The 24,939-nt window shown below is 37.3% G+C and overlaps 1 protein-coding gene and 1 long non-coding RNA gene across 2 annotated transcripts; one reads left to right on the plus strand and one right to left on the minus strand.

Moving 5' to 3' along the window:
* Positions 1 to 1,218: 1,218 nt before the first annotated feature.
* LOC116514282 (adiponectin-like) lies at positions 1,219 to 6,414 on the minus strand. Its single transcript, XM_032225801.1, has 2 exons — positions 6,198 to 6,414; positions 1,219 to 1,983 (listed from the first exon to the last, which is right to left on the minus strand). Exons 1-2 carry the CDS (start codon positions 6,412 to 6,414, stop codon positions 1,475 to 1,477), a joined length of 726 nt encoding a protein of 241 aa, XP_032081692.1. The 3' UTR covers positions 1,219 to 1,474.
* Positions 6,415 to 15,783: 9,369 nt separating this feature from the next.
* On the plus strand, positions 15,784 to 22,256 carry LOC116514101. Its single transcript, XR_004256073.1, has 3 exons — positions 15,784 to 15,824; positions 17,463 to 17,643; positions 21,065 to 22,256. It is a non-coding gene; the product is annotated as an uncharacterized LOC116514101 (long non-coding RNA).
* The last annotated feature ends 2,683 nt before the right edge of the window (positions 22,257 to 24,939 follow it).

Consider the following 24,939-nt stretch of genomic DNA (forward strand, 5'->3'; position numbering starts at 1 on the left):
ATCTTTAAAGTGCTCCATGGCTTAGACCCAGGGTACTTGTGAGACCAACTGCCACCAGTAGCCTCCTACTGCCCAGTGCAATCCCACAGAGTTGGCCTCCTCAGGGTGCCGTTGGCCAGGCAGTGTCAGCTGACGATCCCCAGGGGGAGAGCTTTATCTGTGGGAGCGCCTTCCCTTTGGAATGAGCTTCCCCCAGAGCTTCGCATAATCCCTGACCTCCGGTCCTTCCGGCGCACCATAAAAAGTTGGCGTTTTCAGCAAGCTGGCCTGGTCTGAATAGAATAAATTAAATTATTAATTTTAATTGTTAATTTTAATTTAATCCTAAATTTGATTTAAATTGTCAATTGAAGGTTATTGGATTTCCTATTTAATCTTTTTTACCTTTTCTTATATGTGTTTTTGTGTTGTATGCTGCCCTGAGTCCTTTGGGAGAAGGGTGGCATATAAGTCCAATAAAGTAAAGTAAAGTAAAGTATTAAAGGAACAAAGATATGAGTTTAAATGCAACTGAAATTTTAATTTAGGTCTAAACAAGAATCATTCTGAAAATTGTGATGCTAAAGCTTTATCTCACTGGCTTGATTCACACATCATGATATTACCATAGTTGATTAAATAAATCACAATTAGCTAAAGTTACACAGCATGCCAAGCTATAAAATGTGGTTTACAAACCACAGTGCCTGTATATATATTATATGCAAATCCAAACTCAAACTCCATTAAGTCTTAATACAATTGTAAATCCGATCATTTTTTTTATTCTTTGTGATGTAACTATAAATAAACATACTGTAACATTATCTTGAGTAAATATAGGCTGAAATCTTATGTCTGTGTGTGTTTGTGCCAGTGGTGGGTTACGACCAGTATGCCCCGGTACGGGCGTACTGGTACCTGCCGGGAGCACCAGGTACTGTTCCGGTATAGTGTTCCGGAGTGCCTACCTGCCTGCCCACGCTCTTTACTGGTATTTGAAGTTTTTAGGGCTTCCGCACAAATGCAAGGACCATACAATGCCGGTGTGATGCTCCGCCAAGCAGCTGGAGCGTCGCAGAGGAGTTGCAGAGCATTGTGGGTGGTAAGTACGCATGTGCACGCTGCACACATTCATGTGGTGGGCGCCCAGCCCCATTGCACTGTACTGGTTGCAACAGGATCTGGAACCCACCACTGGTTTGTGCACATGTACTCATGTTTGTGCATATGCTTATTACTTGATTTCATTGTATCTGATTATTGCATAACCGACAACTGAATGTATGAACTGAAAACCATTGAAGTGGTGTGAAGGAATACAAATATTTGATGACTTACACACAGAAATCATAATATGCAAGCAATAAGCATTCAAATTTGAACCACCCAAGGCTATTTGTGTTTCTAACATACCAGAAGTCTACAAGAAAAATGGAGTCCATATCATGCTTGGCTGTTTTCCATCTTCCCTACTTCATCCCCTTTCTACAACTCAATTCAAATCAGGGTAAAGCAAAAATCCCATGAAAGTTGAATCATTAACATTATCAGCATAGACACTACTTTTTTCTTCTCCATATAACTGTAGCCAGACTTCATTCCCCGATTCCAAATGGAGTAAAACAGATCCAGAAGCCTGATCCACATTGTTTTCCTGGTACTGGTCATAGGTGATTATGATTGCTGTGTCCTTCTTGAATAAACTAACTTTCACATCTGAGGCATATACACTGAGATGATATGCAAAATAATATACTCCAGAAATGGTGCATTGGAACTTTCCTGTGACGGTATTGTAGTGATTTTGTTCATTGTAGAAGACCTTTGTAAATTTGATAGGCATATTAATATAAGAAACTCTGGATGTTAAACCAACACTAAAGGCAGATCGATAGACAGTGGCACTTCCCCCCTTCGGTCCTGGCACGCCTGAATGACCTGGTGGTCCTGGAGGACCTGGAATACCAGGAAATCCGTTATCTCCCTTTTCACCCGGTCCACCTATAAAGTAAATTGAATTTTTATATTAGGATAGTTCATTCTCATTTAACTGAAGACTCATATCTGATTGCATTATATTACCCTCTATTTCTCTTCAAGACACCAAAGTCCTTTTATAAATGGCAATAACAGCAGTTATAACTAATATTATAGTTAGCGATGAATCCTGTGATTATTTATCAGAGGTTATTACTCATGAATTCCAAGCACTTCACCTTTTCAGAGTTATGAGTTTAGTGATAGTACTCCACCAAGAACAAATAGAATGTCTCCTAGCTTAATCTTCTTCATAGTTGTACATTTTGGTGTTCAGGTTTAAAGAAGATCCCCACATTCAACTGTTATTGAGGCTATGAGAGCCCATTAATCAGAAATTGCAGTTGCCCCTCTTCCTGCTAGCTTCCCAAGATATGGAGCCATTCTAATCACAGGAGAAATATTGTTCCATAGGAAAGGAAGGCTGTAGAGAGGATATGAGTCTGATATCCCTATCAACAATACTCTCCTAGAATGTGTTTCTAAATAGACAGATACCATTCAATGCAGGTAGCCCTAAAGATGCACTAGGGACATTTCAAAATATCTCTGTACCTCTAGTTCTGTGGTCATAGCTGTATCAAAAGTTGTGGGTGGGTGGGGGAATCCCTTGGGAATTTTTATTTGTATACCTCAAGGCACATATGGCCTTGGATCTAGTTTAGCTATAATGGGAATCCAGTGCTAGTTGGTGTAAGAGATCCAGTTTACCAAGGGGAACGGCAGGCTCTACTATCTCCTCCATTTACCTAATGGAGGAGATAGTAGCATTTGCAAATGGGAATGGATTCCCCAGCTATTCCTGGAAAAATCTATTATCTGCCCATAAAAGTGGTAGATGGGGCAGAAGATAATTCTTTGAGGGGCAACAGTGGATTTGGATCAATAGGAAATAAAGGATATTATCAAAAAACCAAAGTGCTGATAGTAGCAGAAGAAACAGTAAGCATTATTTCAAATGAGAAAGAGAATAAAGATATCCTTGACCATCTTCTATCACCTAAATGAGCATCTTTTTCAGTCTGCCATTTATTTTGATTGCAGTAATTTCTGCAAAACATGAAGTCTCATAAATAGTTATCTGTTGTGGATGCATAAGTATGCATTAATAAATAAGGGATGTAATAGTTGATTTTGTTTTCCTTTGCCAGTACATGGACATGGTGGTTTCCCATTGTATATAGGAACTTTGTTAGGACGTGATTATCTTCAGCTAGATACTTTTACGAAGCTATTAAAAGAAAAACATATCTCTTTATCCTGTTTAACTGATGATAAACTTTTCATGGTAATGACAAGGATAAGGATTCTCATAATATTGCTTTTATGACAGGGAGGAAGGATAAAAATGCCAGTATGTATCATAACCAGTCATGACATGAGTGGCAACATATGGGTAGTAGATATTTAATAGTTGTGTTTGCATAACACCCTTATTTGTTCTGACAGTCAAATCAGCAGGTTTTTTTGGGGGGTGGGGGAACGGGGACATCTCACAAAAAAGGAGAGAAGGCCTCCCAAGATGGAAAGAACAGGTGAACAATACTGGGAAAACAGAAAAATCACTTTACTTTGAAAAGAAAGAATGTTTCAGGATTGCAAATGGATGCACCAAATGGGAATATCTGGAACATATGTGTGGTCTTGCCTTCCCCCCCCAGTTGGATAAAAAGATGTTAATAGGGATGATTTTGGACCCAGTGGCTCGGTGGCTAAGACGCTGACTTTGTCGATCAAAATGGTCGGCAGTTTGAATCCATAGTGCCACGTAACGGAATAAGCTCCCATTATTTGTCCCAATCTCTGCCGACCAAGCAGTTCGAAAGCATGTAAAAATGCCAGTAGAAAAATAGGAACCACCTTTGGTGGGAAGGTAACAGTGTTCTGTGCGCCTTCGGCATTTAGTCATGCTGGCCACATGACCACGGAGATGTATTCAGATAGCGCTGGCTCTTTGGCTTTGAAACAGAGATGAGCGCCGCCCTCTAGAGTCAGGAACGACTAGCATATATGTGTGAGGGGAACCTTTACTTTTACTTTGGGGGTGGTTTGGTTGCATTATTATTTTAAAGCCACTTTGCCCACTTTTACTTATTCATTGATCTATTTACATTTATTTTATCTACAGAGATCATGCAATCACTGATATACTTTGCCCACTAATGCCATTTTAAATTATTATACTTGGAAGGTACTGTAGATGGCAAAAACAACAAAAACCCCAATGCTTTTTAATACTGGGGCTATGAAGTATCTTTAATTTCCCCTGCTGGAATGGGGCATATCATGATTAAAGTTAATGAATTTGCAGATCTCATTTCACAGTCTTGAACACTACTGTTAATGCCCTGGCAGCAGTAAATCAAGAACTTGTTGGAATGAGACAAGCAACTATACAAAACCAACTGGCTCTCCGATGTGCTAACTGCTACTCAAGGAGAACTGTGTGTCATTATTAAGGTGGAATGATATCTGTTCATCCTGGCAAGGCTAAATCCATATACTGATAAAACTTTTGAGACCCATTGTGATGAAATTATCTGTGCTGAGTAGGCAGAACAATGATGATGATACAGATTTTCCCCTGCCTAAATCACAGCTTTTGTATCATTGATATTTGACATGTATCCTTCTACTCACTTTCCAGAACATTTAATAACAATCACAATTTGTTCAGGATACATTGTTCTCCTATGTGATAACCATAATTTGTCTATATAAAATGTATTACCATATTTCTAGAACTAGATGGAAATCTGTCAAAGCACAAGTTGTGAATTGAATATAACTAAAATATATATAACTAAAATAATAATTATACACATCAAAAGGATACACTGATTTGCAGCAGTGAATTCTTGATACATGTTTTTTTGTCAAAGTCTGTACAACTCCTCCCCAAAACCCAAAATTTAATAAAAAACTTAATTTTATTTTGAATTACTTAGTCTATGGTATTTCTTTTAAACTTGTACTCCTTCATTATCCCCACTTCTTTTTTAAAGAAATCATACTTAATTTGTTGGGTTTTATTTTACTATATTGACTAGTAATTTTTGAATGTTCAAATTAATGTTTGTAAACGGGATTTTTTTTCTTCCCCGGGTTCAATGAAGAATTCAACTATATAATTATATAATATATAATTATATTTTTAATAACCTGCTATTCTTCCTTTCACCTACCATGTTAAAATATATTTCGTAGAAAGTCATGAGAAGAAAGAACTAATTGTCCTCTTCTAGAATATATATTTGTTCAATATCTAATGCCACATTTAATTTATTTCTAAATATGCTACTTGATACAGTCTGGTAATGTATTTTACAGTGTTGTTTTTTGCCTTGTGCTTCCTTTATTATTGGGTTCTATTATTATCATTTTATTCTTTTTAATTGTTCTGCTGCGATATGACCTGACCAGATGCATTTGGAAAGCAACTTTCAGAATTTCCAGCAGGTGTTTTTGGAAAGAGTTGCTGGCCAAACACATCTGAAAGGTACCAGGAAGGCTGAAAATAACTTTATTCAAATATTACTTTTACTGGAAGTCCTGAAAAGAAAATAAAAACTAGATTCATAGTTTTCATAAACAAACACATTTCTTTTTTCCGGTCAGTTAAATCTACAAGGACATCAGGTTTTCTTTTTATCTATCTGATTTGGCTGCTCTTTCTGTGTACTTAATGACAACACTATTCAGATTTTCTTTTAACATCAACATTCTGTTTCTGGGCCATCTACAGCATTCTATATTTCTATATTTTCTTCCTATAAATCTAAAGAACATTTTTGAAAAAGGTCTATCTTGAGAATTCCTGGTGTAAATAGTGTTTCTCAAAATTGTAAGATTTGTGGTGGTCAACTCCAAGAATTCCCCAGCCAGCTATACTGGCTGGGGAATTCCTACAGTTGAAGTCCAAACATTTTAAAGTTACCAAATTTAAGAAACAATGGTATAAATAATCATCTGCATCCCATTAAACAGTAAATCTGATCTAAATGAATTAAAGCAACCTTATCACTTGATGTCACCTACATATATTATACGACACTTCCCATAATCCTTAGCTAGCACAGGAATTGTGTTCCAAAACCCCTGGAGGACAGTAGATTAGAGAATACTGCACATCAAACATACCGTTCTCACAGAAACAAGCTGAACACTAAACCTCTCACCTAGGTCTCCTTTCTCTCCCCTTTCTCCTTCTCTTCCATCCCGTCCATCTCTCCCCGGTACTCCATTATGACCTGGGTGACCTGGTGATCCAGCCATCCAATTTGTACAAGATCCTTGAGGCTGTGGAGAGTTTTCTTCTGCAGAACCTTCATGGTTACAACTAAACACCACTAGCAGCACCACAGAACAAAAAAGGCGGCTTGATGCTTGTTTCATGTTTAACCTGGAAAAAATACAGTGTAATACTATCAGACATTTTTTTTAGGAAGAAGCAGTGGTGGGTTTCAAATTTTTTTAGAACCTCTTCTGTAAATGTGGCCTGCTTTGTGGGAGTGGCTTGCTGGCCATGTGACTGGGTGGGAGTGACTTGCCAGCCATGTGACTGGGTGGGAGTAGCTTGCCAGCCATGTGACTGGGTGGGAGTGGCTTGGCAATCATGTGACCGGGTGGGTGTGGCCAACTCATAAAATGTGGTGAAACTCACTTAACAACGCTCTTGCTTAGCAACTAAAATATTGGCTCAGAAACTGGCATTTGAAGGACGCAAGTCTTAACGCTACAAGCTACAAGACCCTTCCACCCCTAACCCTTTAGAAAAAAAACCCAGTGATGTTCAAATTTGATAGCTTTAAGACTTGTGGACGTCAATTCCCAGAATTCCTCGCTCTTTATCTTGATGATGTGTGGACAGGCTTGGGAAAGGAGCTGGAACCGGTTCTAAACGGCACTGTAGATTTGTGGAACCTCTTCTACAGAAGAGGTTAGAACTGGCAGGAACCCATCCCTGGGAAGAAGAAACATTTCTGCAAGAGCAAAGGAAAGAAATTATTGATCTACAGCAGGGGTGTCAAACTCAATTTCATTGAAGGCTGCATCAGGATTGTATTTGACCTCAGAGAGTCTGGGGACATGGGCATGGTGGGCATGGCCAGATCAATGTCACTCGTGTCAGGGGGACACCTGGGGTGGCCAAGTGCTCAGGCAGGACTTCCCTGAGACCCTCCCTCACTCTCATTATAATCTCCTTCCTTCCTTTTTATTCTTTTTCCTTTTCTCTTCATTCTCCTTCCTTCCTTCCTTCCTTCCTTATGAGCTTATGATTGTGCATACCAATTTATACTTACCACAGTTCCTCCTGGGACTTATATGCATATTTATATCAATGAATGTGGAACAGATTTAGGAAATATGAAAACTCTTAATAATTCAAGATCTGGCTATCTGTGGAACCACCCATTTCTAATAATATTTGCCTGTCCAGTAGGATCACTAAGAGAATGTAGTTTCTCACTCACTGTCCTCCTTTCGTGAATCAGCATTTCCACAGATATCTGATTTTCCAGCATACTATTAATATGTCACTTTTAAACACCTTATCTCACATTAAATTTTACTCCAGCACTTTCCTGCCAGCTCCTTACCCTATTTCAACTCATCCTTCCCATCAGAGAGAGACTGTATGGAAAAACCTTACCAATTCTCTTCCCCACCCCCTCTCCAGCTTCAGGTTATCAACAGCAGTACATTTATATGTCAGGGGGATCCTATGACAGGGTGGCAGAAAGTGTGACCTTTTCCATTCTGTCAGCCTGCAATCCCATTGTATTTTGAAATATTATTCAATGTAATGAAGTTTATCTTGGAGTGACCGGCAACCACATATGCATCTGCATTTCTGGAACTTCTCCATCCTGCATACTGTTCAGTATGTTTTGACCATGCCACATTTGTTATTTATTTGTGACTAGAAAGGGATGCATTTCTCATTGGCATACCCATCTTATACAGATATAAATGAGTGGAAATACTATCTTGATCTCATGATGTATCATGATATCACCAATCCTCAGGGAACATAGGGATATTATGCAGTTCTTTTGCTAAAAGTTATGAGTGAATTTACTGTGGCAGAGGTCTGCAGAGAAGGCAACCTGACTGCAGGAAAATAAAACCCAAAAGGAAAGTATATGAATGCCATATTATCTATTGAAATGGGGAAAAAAAACCATTGGGAATTTCCAAAATTGGCACTCAGAACAGAGGTTTTCTTTAACAATTTATCAAGAAAAGCAATATTTTCCTTTTCTCAGAAAATCCCTCACTGCATCATGAAATAAAACTTTCAGTTTAACTAATTGATTCAAATTGCAGTTCTTTAGCTGGTTGTTTTTAAGACAGTGAAGTTTATGCTCAGGTTGAAAAGATTGTGCTGCACAGCTAATGACACTGAAAATGGCCAGAAAATGTTAAAGATTTCAAATTTGCAATTAATGAAACTCAAAAAGATTCCAAACGTGCTACATTCTACATTAAAATTATAATCAATTAAATATTCAATCTGTGATTATTAATTCAGACAGTTTAGAACCTTTGGAAAAATGCAGCAACTAAGCAGTTTAGTCAATAATAATATTCAAAATAATAATAGATGATAATATTAGCACATTAGAGGACAAGCAGAATTTCTGGAGAAAAGTACAGCCTAGTGCACTAATCTGTCCCAAAATGCATCTTTCTTACCACCTGTTTAGGTGAGGTCCTCTGTAGTTTGCAGGCACATCAGAAATGCAGTGGAGAGAATAGTGGTCTTTGGATCACTTCTCACAAAGAGGCACATGGAACTGTCAATTAAGATGCTGCCCTTTAGGTTTGTTACCTAATCTGGTAACTATATGCAACATCATTGCAAATTGCAACATCATTGTGAGAATTCAAGAATTAAGCACGCCACTAAAATCTAATGTGGCTTATTTTTTACTTGCTGTAGACAGGGTAACTTGTTGCTACCAAGGCACTGAACTTTTAATTATTTTTATTGCAGCAAGGGTCACAAAAATGTGATGGTAAAATAAATAATGTTCACTGGAGTAAGGCAGGATCAAATTTGCAGAGTGAATTTAGAGTGAACCTGAAGATGAAATATAATACATAATGCCAACCTTCACTTAAAAAAAATACAGCAATTATCATGTTGATGAAAAATACAGATTATTGTTAAATTTAATGGTTTGGATTAATAAAATAGATAATTGAGATACAAATTTTCTATGGGACATGACATACGTGTCCATATCTACTTTAAGTGTACAGGGAAGAAAAAGCAGGTTCTTTCATGTTCATGCATTTTTTGCATAAAGGTGCCCCTTTGCTTTAACCTTTGATACTGACTCACATTCTTTTTTTTTTTAAAGATTTTATTTCTTTTAAAAAACACAAATATTTCATCATTCGTCAATCATTAAAACATTGAAGTACATTTTTTTTGTATGCCCCTCCCTCCCTCCACCCACCCAACCCCCCTCCTCCTTCCCCCCCCCAACTTCCCAGAACCCGTACACGGTATGGATTTTTAACTAACACAGTCTAAAATCTATTGAGAAAAAAGAAACAAAGAAATTAATGACATTCTGCATTGACCTTAGCTTCTTCTTACTGAACTAACTTTAAACAGTTTAAATCATTTCTGATCTTAAGCATAGGCTAACTGGAATTTCTTGGTCCCGTATTTATTTTGTATATAGTCAATCCATTTTTTCCAGTCTCGTTTATATCTCTCATTTGAGTGATCTTTAAGATATGCCGATATTTTAGCCATCTCGGCTAAGTTTGTGACTTTCAATGTCCATTCTTGGATTGTAGGCAAGTCTTCCTTCTTCCAGTATTGCACCACCAACAGTTTTGCTGCAGTTATTAGGTGCAGAATCAAGTTAGTCTCTACTACTGTAAAGTCAGTACATATACCTAGTAAAAATAACTGAGGATACTGACTCACATTCTGTATGCATCAAACATATTTGGTGGAACAATTTGTCATTTGACCAGCTTCCTGGTATTCAGCTGCAAAGGGGAAATATTATGTAAATGATACAATGAGTTATATTTGGCTGGATTATCTAAAAGCATTTGAAACATGCTGCCTTGTTCTCACACAATACGCAATAACTCTCTCATCCAAATTAGAATCACGGTATCAAATGTCATAGTGTTCAGATGTTATTGACCAGAACAGTGCTGGAAATTCCTGACCTTAGAAATCTACATTATAATCTACTTTCTGATAAGCATGATTATTTTTTTGATAGCTTCCTTTAGTTTTGGACTTCCTCATGGGTAAATTATGGTGGAAATAGATGAAAGCCTTAAAGACATCCACAAATTACATCCCTTAATAATATCTAATGTATACAAGTAATAATCTATAGTGATTTAGGAAGATCTTCAATAAATTAAGGGTGTTGATAATCTGCATTTGTATGAACAAAGATAAGCGATTTCTCTCATAGTAAATAGTTCCCAATGTCTTCCTTTGGGAACAGCCTTTTAAAAGGCAATCCCAAATAACATTTTTTAGTGTGATACAAGGAAAATTATTGTCTTAACAATATGCTAAACTATGTTCTCTTAATTGGGTACACATGAAATATAGTTTTGAATTCTGTCCATATTAATATTTTGAGCAATATGGCCTATACACAATATTCAAAAGTCAAATATAATCTCAGTTCGGGCATAGAATTTAGCAGGGTGACTTAAAATTATGATAATGCAAATTCAAATCCCTTTTCAGATATGAAATTTCAAAAGGGATATAGTTTTAATCATTGGTTGACACTAGAAATTGCACTAAGCTATAATGTGATTGTTTCATTATGACTTTGTTTTGTGAAACAAGCCATTGTGGCTTATAAATTACTGTTTATGGCATATCAATAATAATATCAATATCAAAAATAATTATTATATTATATGGATGATGCCTTGACATGTTTAAGTGGTATGTGGGTGCAGTTCTTGTTCTTTCATCGAAGTGAACCTCTAGAGTATCTTTGAGGATGAACCCATTCATTGCATATACCATATTTTCTGTGTTACAGTATATAAGAAACCTGAATTTCAACATCATGAAGAACCAAGAATATATACAAAATGCAAACACACTTCACTCGTATCTAAGCATCAGACCAAACAAATCAGATTATCCTTGGCATTTAACAATTTATATGCAATAAGTCATGTATTCAGAAATATATATGTATTGAATATTACATCCATGAATTTGCTGGTTTGAGGGGAAGGCCACAGACATAAAATCTAGTTTACCCATAGAAATATTCACCAAAAAACAGCAGTAGCTTATTTTACAGGCCTTCTGACTATAATATGCTGAGGTAGCATCTTTTGCTTGTGTTTGAACTATAGAATATGTTGCTGGTTGGCGCGGTGAAAAAGATTTTGGATTCTAGACTACAAGGAGTCCCAGGCACTAAATGTGGCAGTCCCAAAGCTCCAAAGAAAAAGATGGCTTCCAGGACTGACAAGCTGCCACCACCCCCCAAAAAAAGTTTGTGTCCTGGAGTGAGAGGAATGTAAGAGGTTAATTCAGTCAGTATCTTAACTACCTCCACCCCCAGCCCCCGGAGGACCCTTTCGCTTATGGGGAAACTTATCATGGAATTGTTTCACCAATTTATCAGATTCTACATCCCAACTTTTAACCCAAGTAACTTCAGACAAAGTGTCTCCTTTCTATAGACTAAATATTGTAATCTACCCTTATGTAGTCTCGATTCCAAAATCCTTTTTGCTTCATAAGGGTGTCTCCCCTTGTACTACAATGGGTTTGGGGGGTGCCACTTGTTGCAGTCTCAGTCTCAAACTGACAGCAGGCTTTAATAAAGTGCTATGGAAAACTGGATGTACTTTCCCTAGTATGATTTCACCGGCGGCCGGAGCAGGTCTCCCACTTATTCTACGTCTCTCATGTCTCTTCATTGTTTATTGAAAGGCTGAAAGAGGCAGTCAGTTATATGAGTCTCATAAAATGTGCATCTCTCAAGTGAAATGAACCAGTGGACTCATCAGAGTGCAAACTGACGTAAGGAATAGATCATTCAGAAGATGATCCAAATGAGCTGGTGCAGTGATGGCTATCCTTTTTGTTGTTGAATGCCAAAAATGTGAGGATGTGCCCACAATAGTGCAAACACGTGACAGCACCCATAATGCAAAGCGCATTCCCAAATACGCATGTGCACACAACCCCCCCATGCTCCCCCTGATACGTGCCGCACTATTCGCCTCCAAGCTGGGGGGGGGCTGGAGGAGGCCATTTTTGCCTTCCCCAGGCTCTGGAGGCTTTCCTGAAGCCTGGGGAGGGCGAAAACAGCCTTCCCCGGTCCTCCGGAAGGCCGAAAATCAGCTGGCTGGTGCATGCATGCGCCCTTTAGCTGATGGCTCACGTCCCAGCAGATATGGCTCTGTGTGCCACCTGTGTGCCATAGTTTCACCATCATGGAGCTAGTGTATTAGAAACTATTCCCATTCCTCATCATTGACCATGACTGGGCAATGGCAGGCTGTTGCCATCAATTTGGGAAGTAACCTGTAAGGCTAGTTCTTATGCTTCTTTCAGTAACAGATTAAATAGGTCCAGCAAAGGGAATTTTGTTTTAAGGAAGATGAGCTATTCCACCAAATTAGCATTTAGATACAACTAAAGGGAATGCCATCATGATTTTTTTCTTCATAATATCCTGTTGCTTAGAATGCTGGTTGAGATTAATAGATTTACCAGTTGATAAACACTACTTCCTACAGACTGGTCTTTGCATTGGTTGCCCCACCAACATACCCATTCTTTTCCTTTCTTCTTGTACCTTACTACGTACAGAAGACATATGCTTGGTCTAATATGGAAGAATCATCTATTCCAGTTATGCTGGGTGTTCTGTCCCCCCCCTTCTTCGCTCGTTAACAGACGACAGGCAGACAAACTTAAAAGGAAATAACTTTATCAGTCCTCAGCTCAGACTGGCTGCGAGCCCAAAAATAAACATAAATAAAGTCTCTGACAAGAAGATAACAGAATGCAAAACAAAACTCTTACAAAGCAATTCACTTCTCCAAGTGTCTCCTTGAATCAGGGTTACAGAAAGCAAATCACTTCTCCAAGTGTCTCTCACAAACAAACCACGACCGATGAATGATGAACGTTGACTCCTGCAACCAGGGCGTGGCACCATCCATTCTTTTATCACCAAAAGAAGCCACTAATGAGCCCCAGCTGCATTGTTAATCTTGCATCCCGACTCAATTCACAGCAAACTTCTGCTGAGTCACAACAGCTGGGTATGTTAATTAAAAGATGTGAAACCTTAATCCATTTGTTTGTTAAAGTATAGTGTAGTGTTCTTCGTTAGACTTTGCAATTAAAATAATTGCTGAAGATTTGGCATGACAGTTATCCATTTGCAAATAGTAAACAGTAGAGGTATGTTTTGTACACAACCATTTAAAAGAACTCTGGACATTTCAACATAATACTCCCTTTTATTCTTCCTTAGTGTAAAACATCAGCTGTGTTAGAATATACCCATTAGTTTAATAAAAACATATGAGTGCTGCTGTTGTTTTTTCTAGGTATCTGTAAAATTCATTATTCCATAAAATAAGCATGCCTTACAAATTCTGATTTTAAGATAGTCTTATATAAATCCTTTAGAGAAAAGTCCAAATAATTCTAAAATTATAGATTAGTTGAGGTTTTTTTTAAATTATAAAGGCAGCTTTTACATGACTGTGCTAACATAGCTATAAAACTAGAACTCAATGATTTGTTGGAACTTAAATAAAATAAGTAATTTAAAGAGAATGGATAATTCACAACTTATTTGAAAGGGTTACAAAGAAACAAGCATGGCAACGTTAACTGATTTCTGATAGCATTATTTGATATTTGGTTTACACTGGGAAATAATTAACCTAGAATTGAACCAGGACAAAATATTTACCCAAATTACACATATATAAATTACCTTGGATTCTGGAGAATTATTAAACAGAGTAAGATAACAGATGTTTTTTTTAATCTTTTTTCTGTTGCAGTTTATTCTTCCTTTGTGATGAATTAGTTTAAATTTATGATCATGTTTTCAGGAAATAAGGCAATTTTGAGAAAGAGACCATCCTTTTTTGCGTCATCCCTATTTTACTTAATGTCTAAAGCATAAATGGTCTAAAATAGTTTCCAATATACTAATATATTGGGAAATTAGCAAATATAGCAAATTCAATATACTATTGAATTTGCTGCTTATTTATCTCATGGAAATGGTAAATATCCACAGATAATTAGATTTAAATAAATGTCCATTTGTTTTTATTTAACAAATGGGAATATTCTGACTTAGTTGATATTTTAGACTAAAGAATTGGAATTTTCAAAAGATTTCTTGGATGTATCTGCTTCTAGTTGCATAAAAAAAATTAAACCAAGCAGAGTTGACAAAATCAGTCCTTCTTATAATTAAAAAAATAAGAAAATGGTCACACATAGATTTTATTCTTAAAAAGAGCCCTGGTGGCACAGTGTTTAGAATACAGTTTTCCAGGCTGATTCTGCCAACAGTTTATTCTTATCAGCTCAAGGTTGACTCAGCCGACCATCCAGATTTTGGGGGGTAATATGTTGACTCTGTAAATCACTTAGACAGGATGGATGGATGGATGGATGGATGGATGGATGGATGGATGGATGGATGGATTTGTAACTGTCTGACCAACTGTACTCAATGTGTAGTCCTCAATAAAAATACATCTACATGGAGGAAAGCATGTAGTGAGATATCCCAAAGTTCTAGGTCCAGTACTCTTCAATATCTTCATAAATGATTTAGATGAGGGAAAATATCCAACCCTTTAGAAGATAGGCTCAAGATCCAGAAGGATCTTGACAAACTTGAACCTGGGCCTTATCTAACAAAATAAATTCAGTGGTGAGAAAAGTAAGGTTTTACACAGGTAAGGAAAACCAAATGCACAGATATAGAAAAGGTAGTACGTGGCTCACTCTACAGTGGTAACTGTGAGAGGAATTTAGCAGTCCTACTAGACAACCATTTAAATATGAGCCAGCAGTGTGCTGTAGATTCCAAAAAAGTCCATGCAGTCTTAGGCTGCATCTACAGAGGAAATAGTATCAAAATCTCATGAAGTGTTAGTACCACTTTAGTATTTATAATAACTTATCAGCCTCCGTGTCATCCAGTAGTTGAATAATTGTATAATAGATATGTTAAGTATTGGATAAATTGTTCTGGTGAGGCATTATACAATAGAAATACCAGGATAAAACTTGTTTTCTTCAAAGTTTTTTAGTATAAAGAAAAAATAAATAAATGTATAATGGAATCTCCCTCTTTTAATAAATTATACATTAAACCTGGGATAACAGCTTCCGATTCAGCCAGTTTGATTTAGTGGTTAAGACACCAGAATAGAGTGCGACAAAAAGGAAGCTCTAGTTCTGCTTTAGGCACAAAGTGAACTGGGTGACCTCTTTGCCATAGTAAACATTCAATGTCAACCCACTTCCAAATTCTTGCCAAGAAAACTGCAGGGACCTTTCCAGATAGTTTCCGGGAATAAACATTGGCTCAAAGGCTATTTTAAAAAAAGCTTCTAAGATTAGACCAAAGCCTTTTTATGATGCATCATCCAGAACAAGAGCCGAGGTGGCGCAGTGGTTAAATGCAGCACTGCAGGCTACTTCAGCTGACTGCAGTTCTGCAGTTCGGCTGTTCAAATCTCACCGGCTCAGGGTTGACTCAGCCTTCCATCCTTCCGAGGTGGGTAAAATGAGGACCCGGATTGTTGTTGGGGGCAATATGCTGACTCTGTAAACCGCTTAGAGAGGGCTGAAAGCCCTATGAAGTGGCATATAAATCTAACTGCTATTGCTATTGCTATTCTCCAACCTGATAAAAATAGCTTTAAAAATGAAAGCCTCTAGATCAGAACTCCAGCTCAAAAGCTTGTGAGAACCTCTGACATGGATATGGTGACCTCTTGCCTTGGGATTGCTGCTGACCTTACAGTTGTGTTTTGTACATGAAAGCAATGAGCTTTTATTTTATTTAAATCAGACTTTTTTTAAAGAGACACTGGCATGTGAAAGATAGCTACAAGAAACTAAAATATGAAATTATTTTTACTCATTTATTTTAATCTATGATATTGTGAATCATTCTTAGCTCAATACTTTATGGTAATTTTGAAAGCATGCCCATTTTAGATAACAAAACGTTGAGAAAAATCTGTCTAGTTATGGGCACTAGAAGCATGCTGTTTGTTTTAGTAAGGTGATTTCTTATCCCTAGAAATCTTTTTTAGGGATTTTTCTGCTTTTACTAAATAAATACACTCCTACACCAGTGGTGCTAGCCAGTTTACTACTGGTTCGCTCGTGGTCATGCACTCACTCATGCATGCAATGTGTCCGGACAGATGGGCAGCCTCTCGCCACTGCCACTACTGGTTCAGCTGGACCAGGAGTAAATCACCTCTGTCCTACACCTACTACTGCTACCACCACCAAAGTATTTATCTGAGAACATGGTGTGCATTCCTAAATGTCACACCAAACTTAGTGCAATCAGAATAGAACTGGAAGGAACCTTGGAGGTCTTCAAATCCAACCTCCTGCTCAAGCAGGAGACCCTATACCATTTCAGATAGGTGTCTGTCCCAGTCTTTTCTTAAAAACGTCCACCTAGAACTTCTGAATGCAAGGTGTTTCTTAGTTTATGAGAAAATAAGAAAGCTGTCATTTGGAATCAACGGTCTTTGACTATCATGCTTTCTAAGGAAAAAATCATTTGAAAATTATACACTCTCATAATGTCATAGAGTTTTTAATCCTTTTTGCACGCCATCTTGAATCACTTACAGATGCTTCCATGGAGCAATGTGGCTATAATAGCCCATCCTCAGCACTAGCAGCTGTTGGAATTCATTCCGGGTGTATGCGTGCAGGGCAGCTTCTGCTGTCTGAAACACACATACACAGGGATGCAAAAACATCGCATCAGAAACATCTTTCTGGCCTAACAGTCATAACTCACTATGCAGCCTCATGTAACAAGAACTATGTGAGCCAGCTACTCCCACACATGCCCTTTCTCCCCCCTATGCTGTGCTATAACTTTCTATTCCCTCTCTCCCCCTCCCAATGCCATGCAGCTTGTAATCGTCTGTTCCCCCTTTGCTCACCCTTTGCCATGATGTGATTTTCTATTGGTTTATTTGTAGAATGCTGTGAACTTTTCATTAGTTTACTTGTGCCATGTGTGATTATATATGCCTTTTGATACGCTCCTTTTTGATGACGCTGTAACTAACTTTTTCTAATAAAAGAGCCCTTCGACGATCATTCGAAGCTTTTGCTCATCCCAAGGAATTTCGTCTGGTGTTTTCCTTTTGATTAGGCAAGGACACATGAGCAGCCCACCAGTGTGGCGACAACGCCGCAACTGGTGACCCCGACATGATCTTGCTGATCAAGCACGTCGCCTCATACGTCTCATTTGGCACCCCCATTGCTTACCGGCGAAGGAACGCCCCTTGCAAATCAGGACCGGCCGTCGCAGACGGAGCATCCTCCCAATCGTGAGTTATGGGGGAAGAATTCTCTAAGCCTCAGGTTGCGCACCTCCATGAACTTAGAGAATTGCCCAAAACCTTAATATTAATCTTAAAAAACAATGGGAACTTTCTCCCCATCCCTTCAAAAAAAGATCAAAATTGTCCCACATATCCTGAGAAGAGCTCAATTCGAATAGCCACTTGGGAAAAATTAGGGAAGTATTTCCATGACCCTCCAAGGGCACCAGCAGCAGTGCATTTCAGCAGGTGGGTAGATCTGACTAACCTTTTCTGAAGAAGCTAAACAAAATAGTTTGGTCAACACTTGAGTAAATAAGGATCACACAAATAGTCCTGGAAAAAGACAACGTCAAATACATGGGTATTTGTTATCACATATGGAATTAATTAATTTCACAAAATAGATGTTTTATTTTACAAGTAATATATTTTAATCTGTGTTCATCCATCCATTCAATTTATTTCATTTTATTTTATTAGGTCCCCTAATCAGCCAATGCACAAACACACTGTTATAAGTGAAGAAATACATAAGAGTGTTTCAGGGACCTATTTGACAGTCTGACAGTCTGAACTGCAAAGCAGGGCAGCTGAGCAATTTAGAGGATTCTTTTTGTATGTTCTTAACTGTCTTGTCTGTTGGATTTTCTTTTGGAGGAAAGTATCTTAAATTCAGGGTCATCTTCCTTTTGGATAATTATAGGATGCTGCTGTTCATGCAGACTAAAATTGTGTTTGTCTATTTTAGTAACCTCACAGCTATATTCACCTTGTCATCAACTGCAATTTCACATTTTTCGCACCTACTACTACTAGCCCATCTGTTCCCAATTCTATATTTGTGCACCTGGTTTGTTTTTCCTAAGCATAGACATTGCATTTGTCTCTACTAGATTTCATTCTGCTGTTTTCAGACTGTCACTTCTTTTAATCTATCAAGATTATTTTCCAATTTGTTTCTTTAGTCTTCATCAGTGTTTCTAACCTCAGCAACTTTTAAGATGGGCTTAAACTTCAAGCCCATGTTGAAGTCTACACATCCTAAAGTTGCTGAGGCTGAAAAACATTCTTCTAGATCATTCATCTAGAGGCTGATGGTTTGTAATTGTGCTTTTAATTTATCCTCTTTTTAGAAATACCATCGGTCTTAGGTATTTTAACTTTTTCCTTGCTAGCAGAAAAAAAACTGGCTGTGAAGATAGCAAATGGCAATTGTGTAACATGGGGCACTGCAACTGGCCATAAGTGTGAGCTGGTTGCCAGGCATCCTGGACACAATCACATGGTTGAGGTGCTGCTCAGATGGCCAGAACTCTTTGGACTGGTTGTAACCCTTATTTGTTCAGCACCACCATGAACAGTAATGGTTGTAAATCAAGGACTATCTCTGTAGTCAAGGAAGTGGAACAAAAAAATAATTAAATCACAAAAACGTCCCCTTATTAAACTTCCATGAAAATGCACTCATGCAAACACCTTAAAAACAAGCACTGTTCTGGCTAAATAAATAATATAAATACTTTTGTTTCCATGTGGAAACTGCTTCTGAACTTTGTGCTGAACTTTGGATTTTACAGATTAGATTAGCTCTTTATAGAAATGACTTGTTCATACTATTATGGAAAAGCAAAAAACTGTGATTTGATGTTAATGCCTTATTTTACTGTAACAGAGTCAAAAGTCAATGCTTTTTTTCTTTCTTTTTTCCTATATTTCCTCACTTCACTTCCTCCTTTCCCTTCCCCCTTTGTTCTTCTATAACTTAATAAAAAATAATTTGACCAACAGGTAAAAAACAGGCACTGTTTTACTGGTTTCATTTTTACTTAATTTCTTCATATTTCCATCTTTTCACAAAATTTGCATCCCAAAAAATATAGAATCAGAGTTAGAAAATGTTCTTCGTTTCTTCATTCTTTAGGGTGAAAAGTTAAGATTATGGCAAACAACGAAACATGTTCACAATCTATTGTCTAAAAAGCTGAAGCTGAAAATAAAATTCAACAGGGAATATGAGGTTTGCTGATTCCAGTCCCCATTTGATCTGCAGTAGAGTGAAATTAAACATGGAGTCTTAAAGTTGGTTCCAACATCTGGAGGAACCACCTTTAAAACTCCACAACCAGCAAATATGTGTCACATTAGAGAGAGATGTAAAACTTGCAATTTTGCTACCCAATGATCTAAAAAAAAATTCCTTCATTTTTCCAAGCTGCAAGTTAAACTTCTACTTACAGATTTTTCCACAAAACAACTCTCATCACATGAGTGTCATCATACTGTTACACTCATTTGGTCAGAACACAATCTGTACCATGACTTCATTTCCCAAGCACTTAATACTGTCTCACGCTTTGAAAATATTCATAAATGCATTGGGAAATCTAACATATATACAGTAATGGCCAAAATTGTGGAAATCTTTTGGGAAAAGTGTATTTTTGAGATTTGATGGCTAATAACACCACTTTCTTTTGGAATTTCAAGATAATCATATTCCACTGCTGGAATGGCCTGGGAATAGCCCAAATCTTAACCCAATTGAAAATCTACGGAGCCGACTAAAGAAACTTGTTAGTCAGAAGCGACCCAACAATAAAACCCAGTTAATAGAAGCAAGCATTCAATCTTGGTTTCACATTATAACAGCTGCAAAACTAAAAGACTTGGTTCACTCCATGGGAAAATGCTGTAAGGCCGTAATTCATGATAAAGGTTACCCAACTAAGAATTAACTGACATGGTGATATAATTTTTGTATATCTCATTTTTTCTATAGTGATAATTTTTGTATATTTCATTTCACTTTTCTTCTTTATAACTGCTACTCTAATAGCAATTCCTTCATATTGCATTACATTCTTGATTAAATTATCTTTCCATTGACATATAATTTTATGTTACTACTCCAAAAAAAAGTGGTGTTATTGGCTAGTTTTAGAAAATACAATTTTTCCAAAAGGTTTCCACAATTTTGGCTACTACTGTACTATATAAGGAAGAATATCCATGAACAGAACAAAAGCCAACCCATTCTTCAAAAATAAATGGCTACCATAAATCATAACAATATGTTCTTATGCTATGCTTTCTTTAGGATGAAATCCGTGTGCTATATCAATAAGAAAACAGCTATATATTGTTTTTTGACATTAGCCAAACTCACATATTCTATTGGTGGGCTAAACTAAGTGAAGATGGAGCCCTACACTTTAGCCTTCCCTCTTATCTTTCCATGCCATACTTCTTCCTCTTTCTGTCATCTTCCCAATTGCAAAGATTTTTGAGATATATCTTTGGATAATGGAAGCATTAGTTCATTGAACTTTATTTTAGTTGTGGTTCTCCAGGATTCAAATTATCCCTATCAAAGTAGAATTCAAGAACTGGTTTTAATTTCTTTCTTTCTTTCTTTTTTCTGCAGATGTTATGCGTTGTACTCCAGCAATATTTTCACAGTGCAAGAATTAAGAAGTAAGGATTGTCTTGAGTATTTATAATCTTTGTGGAATTTGCATCCTGCAACTTCTTGGGACATGTCAGCTGATTGATGATTGGGAATGGTGTTTCCACCTATTCTAATCTGTCTCCTCCATCAGTATTTTGTGCATGGCTTTCATCAAAAGCTTGATTGGATGATAGATCATATGTAGTTTCATTGATGTGCTCTTCTGATGTTTGCCAGGTCAATTATTTCCATATTTTCCCAGTCATATATGTGATTCATCCACTTAAATTAAAAAATATATTTGGGAGATGCAACACATATGCTTGAAAATAGGAAAACACGTTGCTTTATTATAGCTAAATATGTAATCATTCTCACATTTGCATTCTGCCAAGCATGGGCAATACTGCCTCACTAACAGAAGGAAGTCAGCAAGCAGCATAGCCATGGACAATCAGCATGGCGCTGTTCATCTCTTCAGCTTAGCTGTCATGTCTCCATTAGCATACACAGAGAGAATCAAAATAAAATATCAAATAAAAGGTCCATATACAGTTTGATATTTTTATAAACATTCTGGTCAACCGCCAAAAGAAGCAGATGGTATTATATTAACAGCTTCCTAAGTACACTCATTACTTTTTTCTGAGTGCATGCAACAGTTCTTTTTTGTTCCTTTCTCCATTAGTTGACAGAACAACACAGATATTCTTAACTTTATACTCCAAATTTAATTATTGCCTCCATGGTTCTGGGGTTTGCATAAATCAGTCCATATGAACTCATATTTGGTAAGTCATGCTTATTGATGTAAAAACAGGCAATAGATCAAACACTACCTCCAGTCAAGCAAATCATCTGTATAGTATATGATAGTTTGCATAGTCTTCATCTTGCCAACAAGACCTGGACTTTTTAAAATAGTTTTTTTTTTAAACAATGCATGTTGCTGTAATTACATCTGGCACAATAGTTATGTCAGAACTCTATGGAGGTAGGAGCGGCCCTGTCTGCCACAATTCAATAAAGACTGAATTTTTCACTGATGAACAAGTTTTATAGCGTGCTTGACTTATGTTTTGCCACTAGAAAATAACAATGTATGTGACACGTTATTTTCTGTTTTGAATTCAGAGTGTGTGCATGCATATAGTAAATCAAATATATTCTTGAGTTCATTTTTAATAAAAAGTAAGGAAGAAATCAAAGACTCTTTTGGAATCTTCTGGTTACAACATGATCCTCTAAATTAGTCCATTGGTTTTTAATGTTTGACAGGAAGCACTTCCAAGATGGCAATTCTAATCTATTCCAGTTGCACTGGGTTGCGTCAAACAATTCTGTCCAATAAACTATATGAATGCAGAGTAATCTGGCCTCACACATCTTCAAATCGATACCTGGTAGGAACAGTTAATTCTGTATTTGACTGCATCCCAAATTATTATTTTCATATGGATTACATGGCTATAAAGCCTTGTTATGCTCAACACCTGGGTATCTTTGTGGCAGACTATTTTGGATAGATTCTTCCTTCCCAGTTGAAGATAGTGAATTCCTTGTGAAATTCCCACTTATCAAGAAAGGGTTTCTCAAGCCCTAGTAAGACCACACCTAGAGTACTGCATCCAGTTTTGATCATCACAGTATAAAAAAAGATGCTGAGACGCTAGAAAAAGTGCAGAGAAGAGCAACCAGGATGATTAGGGCACTGGAGACTAAAACATATGAAGAACGGTTACAGGAACTGGGCACGGCTAGTCTAGTGAAGAGAAGAACCAGGGGAGACATGATAGCAGTTTTCCAAAATTTAAGGGGCTGCCACAGAGAGGAAGGGGTCAACCTGTTTTCCAAAGCACCTGAAGGCCAGACAAGGAATGGATGAACACTGACCAAGGAGAAATTCAACCTAAAAATAAGGAAGAACTTTCTGACAGTGAGAACAATCAACCAGTGGAATGGCTTGCCTTCGGAGGTTGTGGAGGCTTCATCACTTGAGACTTTCAAAAAGAGATTGGACTACCATTTGTCAGAAATGATGTAAAGTCTCCTGCTTGAACAGAGGGTTGGGCTAGATGACCTATAAGGTCCCTTCCAACTCTGTTAATCTGTTAATCTTGGCAAGAGTAGCTCACATTCTGCTGGCCGCCTAGAAGCTCATAAGATTTTTGCTTTCCTAGGAGGCCATTGGAACTTAAATGATGCAGACATCCAGTCCCAAAACTATTCTATTAATTATAGCTTTACTGTAATTATATATTGTATTTTGGTGGTATGTTATTGTTATTATTGTGTTATTATTATACTGGTTTCTGTACATTACTTAGAGTTTAAGTATTTAACTAAAGTAGTTTAAACATTCATAAAGAATAGGATGGAATGGGATGGAATGGAATAAAATAGAATAGGAATAGAACAGAACAGAACAAATCTTTGAGGTCTTTTAACCAAACTCTCTTCTCAGGCAGGAAACCATACACCATTTCAGACAAATGGCTGTCCAATCTCTTCTTTGAAAACTTCCAGTGATGGGGCATTTACAACTTCTGGAGGCAAGTTGTTCCACTGATTAATTGTTTTATCTGTCAGGAAATAAACTGTCAGGTTACAAACAGCAGCACAGAAGAACTTCATATGTGTTTACAAATATTTTCACTGGAACTTTCTTATTGCTTATGGTGTATCATTGGGAAAATAGGAACGCTGATCTCAGGAAACAGCTTGTGTGTTGATAACACTTCTGAGAACATTATAGACAGTCATTGACCCTGTTTGTCTTTGATAATTTTTGAAGCTACAAATGAAACTAGTTGCATTATTACTAGTAGCTTTATTTTTTAAAGCTACTTTGGCTAAATTCTTTTAAGTCAACCAATTTACACTACACATAATTCAGCACTAGGATTCTATTATACAGCCTGGGCAATTATTATATCAGCTTCATGAGTCAGAATTATATAATCACATGCCATAATGTAATTATGTAATGTAATTAATTGTGAAAGATACAACAAATATACAGTTAGCCTTATAGTTGACCATGGTATCCTTCTGGGTCAGCTCCCAAAACTGCAGTGGTTCTCCTCCTGTCTTCAGGACTGGATCCAGTTGGCTTTGGTAGTGGGGAGAGGTTAACCAAAGGGTCCTGTTTTGTGGAGTGCTTTGGAGCTCTGCTTTCTCCCCATTTCTATTCAACCAGGTGCTACTGAGGGAGGTCATTTTTGTTTTGTTTTGATTTGACTTTTATTGAAAACTTTAATTAAAATAGTAAAAACAAATGCAAACAAAACTCAGAGAAAAGGAGATTTAGAAAGGAAATTAAGAAAAAGAGAAAGGAAGGAAAAAGAGGAAATTTCTGATCTTCAGCACAACATGTATAAACAGACTTAATAGCTCATTATCCCCTGTAATGTTACAAACAAATTTCTTCCCATAACCCATTTCTTATGCATATGCAAATCCATAATTCATCATGTTTTGAGTCCTGTGTTAGCAAAGTCTGTAAAAGGTTACCAGAGATTTATAGAATCATGTCTCATTTTAACCTTGGTTAAAAGAAAACACTATAGGAGGATGATCTTCATGTTGCGGTGAAATGACAGACTTTCTGGGATCGCCACCGAATTCTGGTCGCCTGAACGGTCCAACTGGACCTAAACCATCCGATAGAGATGGTGACACGTAGGGTACACCCTGTCGATCCCAGAGACTCTGGTGATCCGGGAAAAAGCCGGCGACTACAAGTCATCTCTTGCCGTGACTACGAGTCAGCCATTAGGATGCTGGAACTGCTGACAGCTCCGTAATGCAAGGGCAGGAGAGAAGCATGTCATTTTGGTGAGAGTTTAAAA

Source organism: Thamnophis elegans, chromosome 10 (assembly GCF_009769535.1).
Source record: "Thamnophis elegans isolate rThaEle1 chromosome 10, rThaEle1.pri, whole genome shotgun sequence".
Lineage (NCBI taxonomy): Eukaryota > Metazoa > Chordata > Lepidosauria > Squamata > Colubridae > Thamnophis > Thamnophis elegans.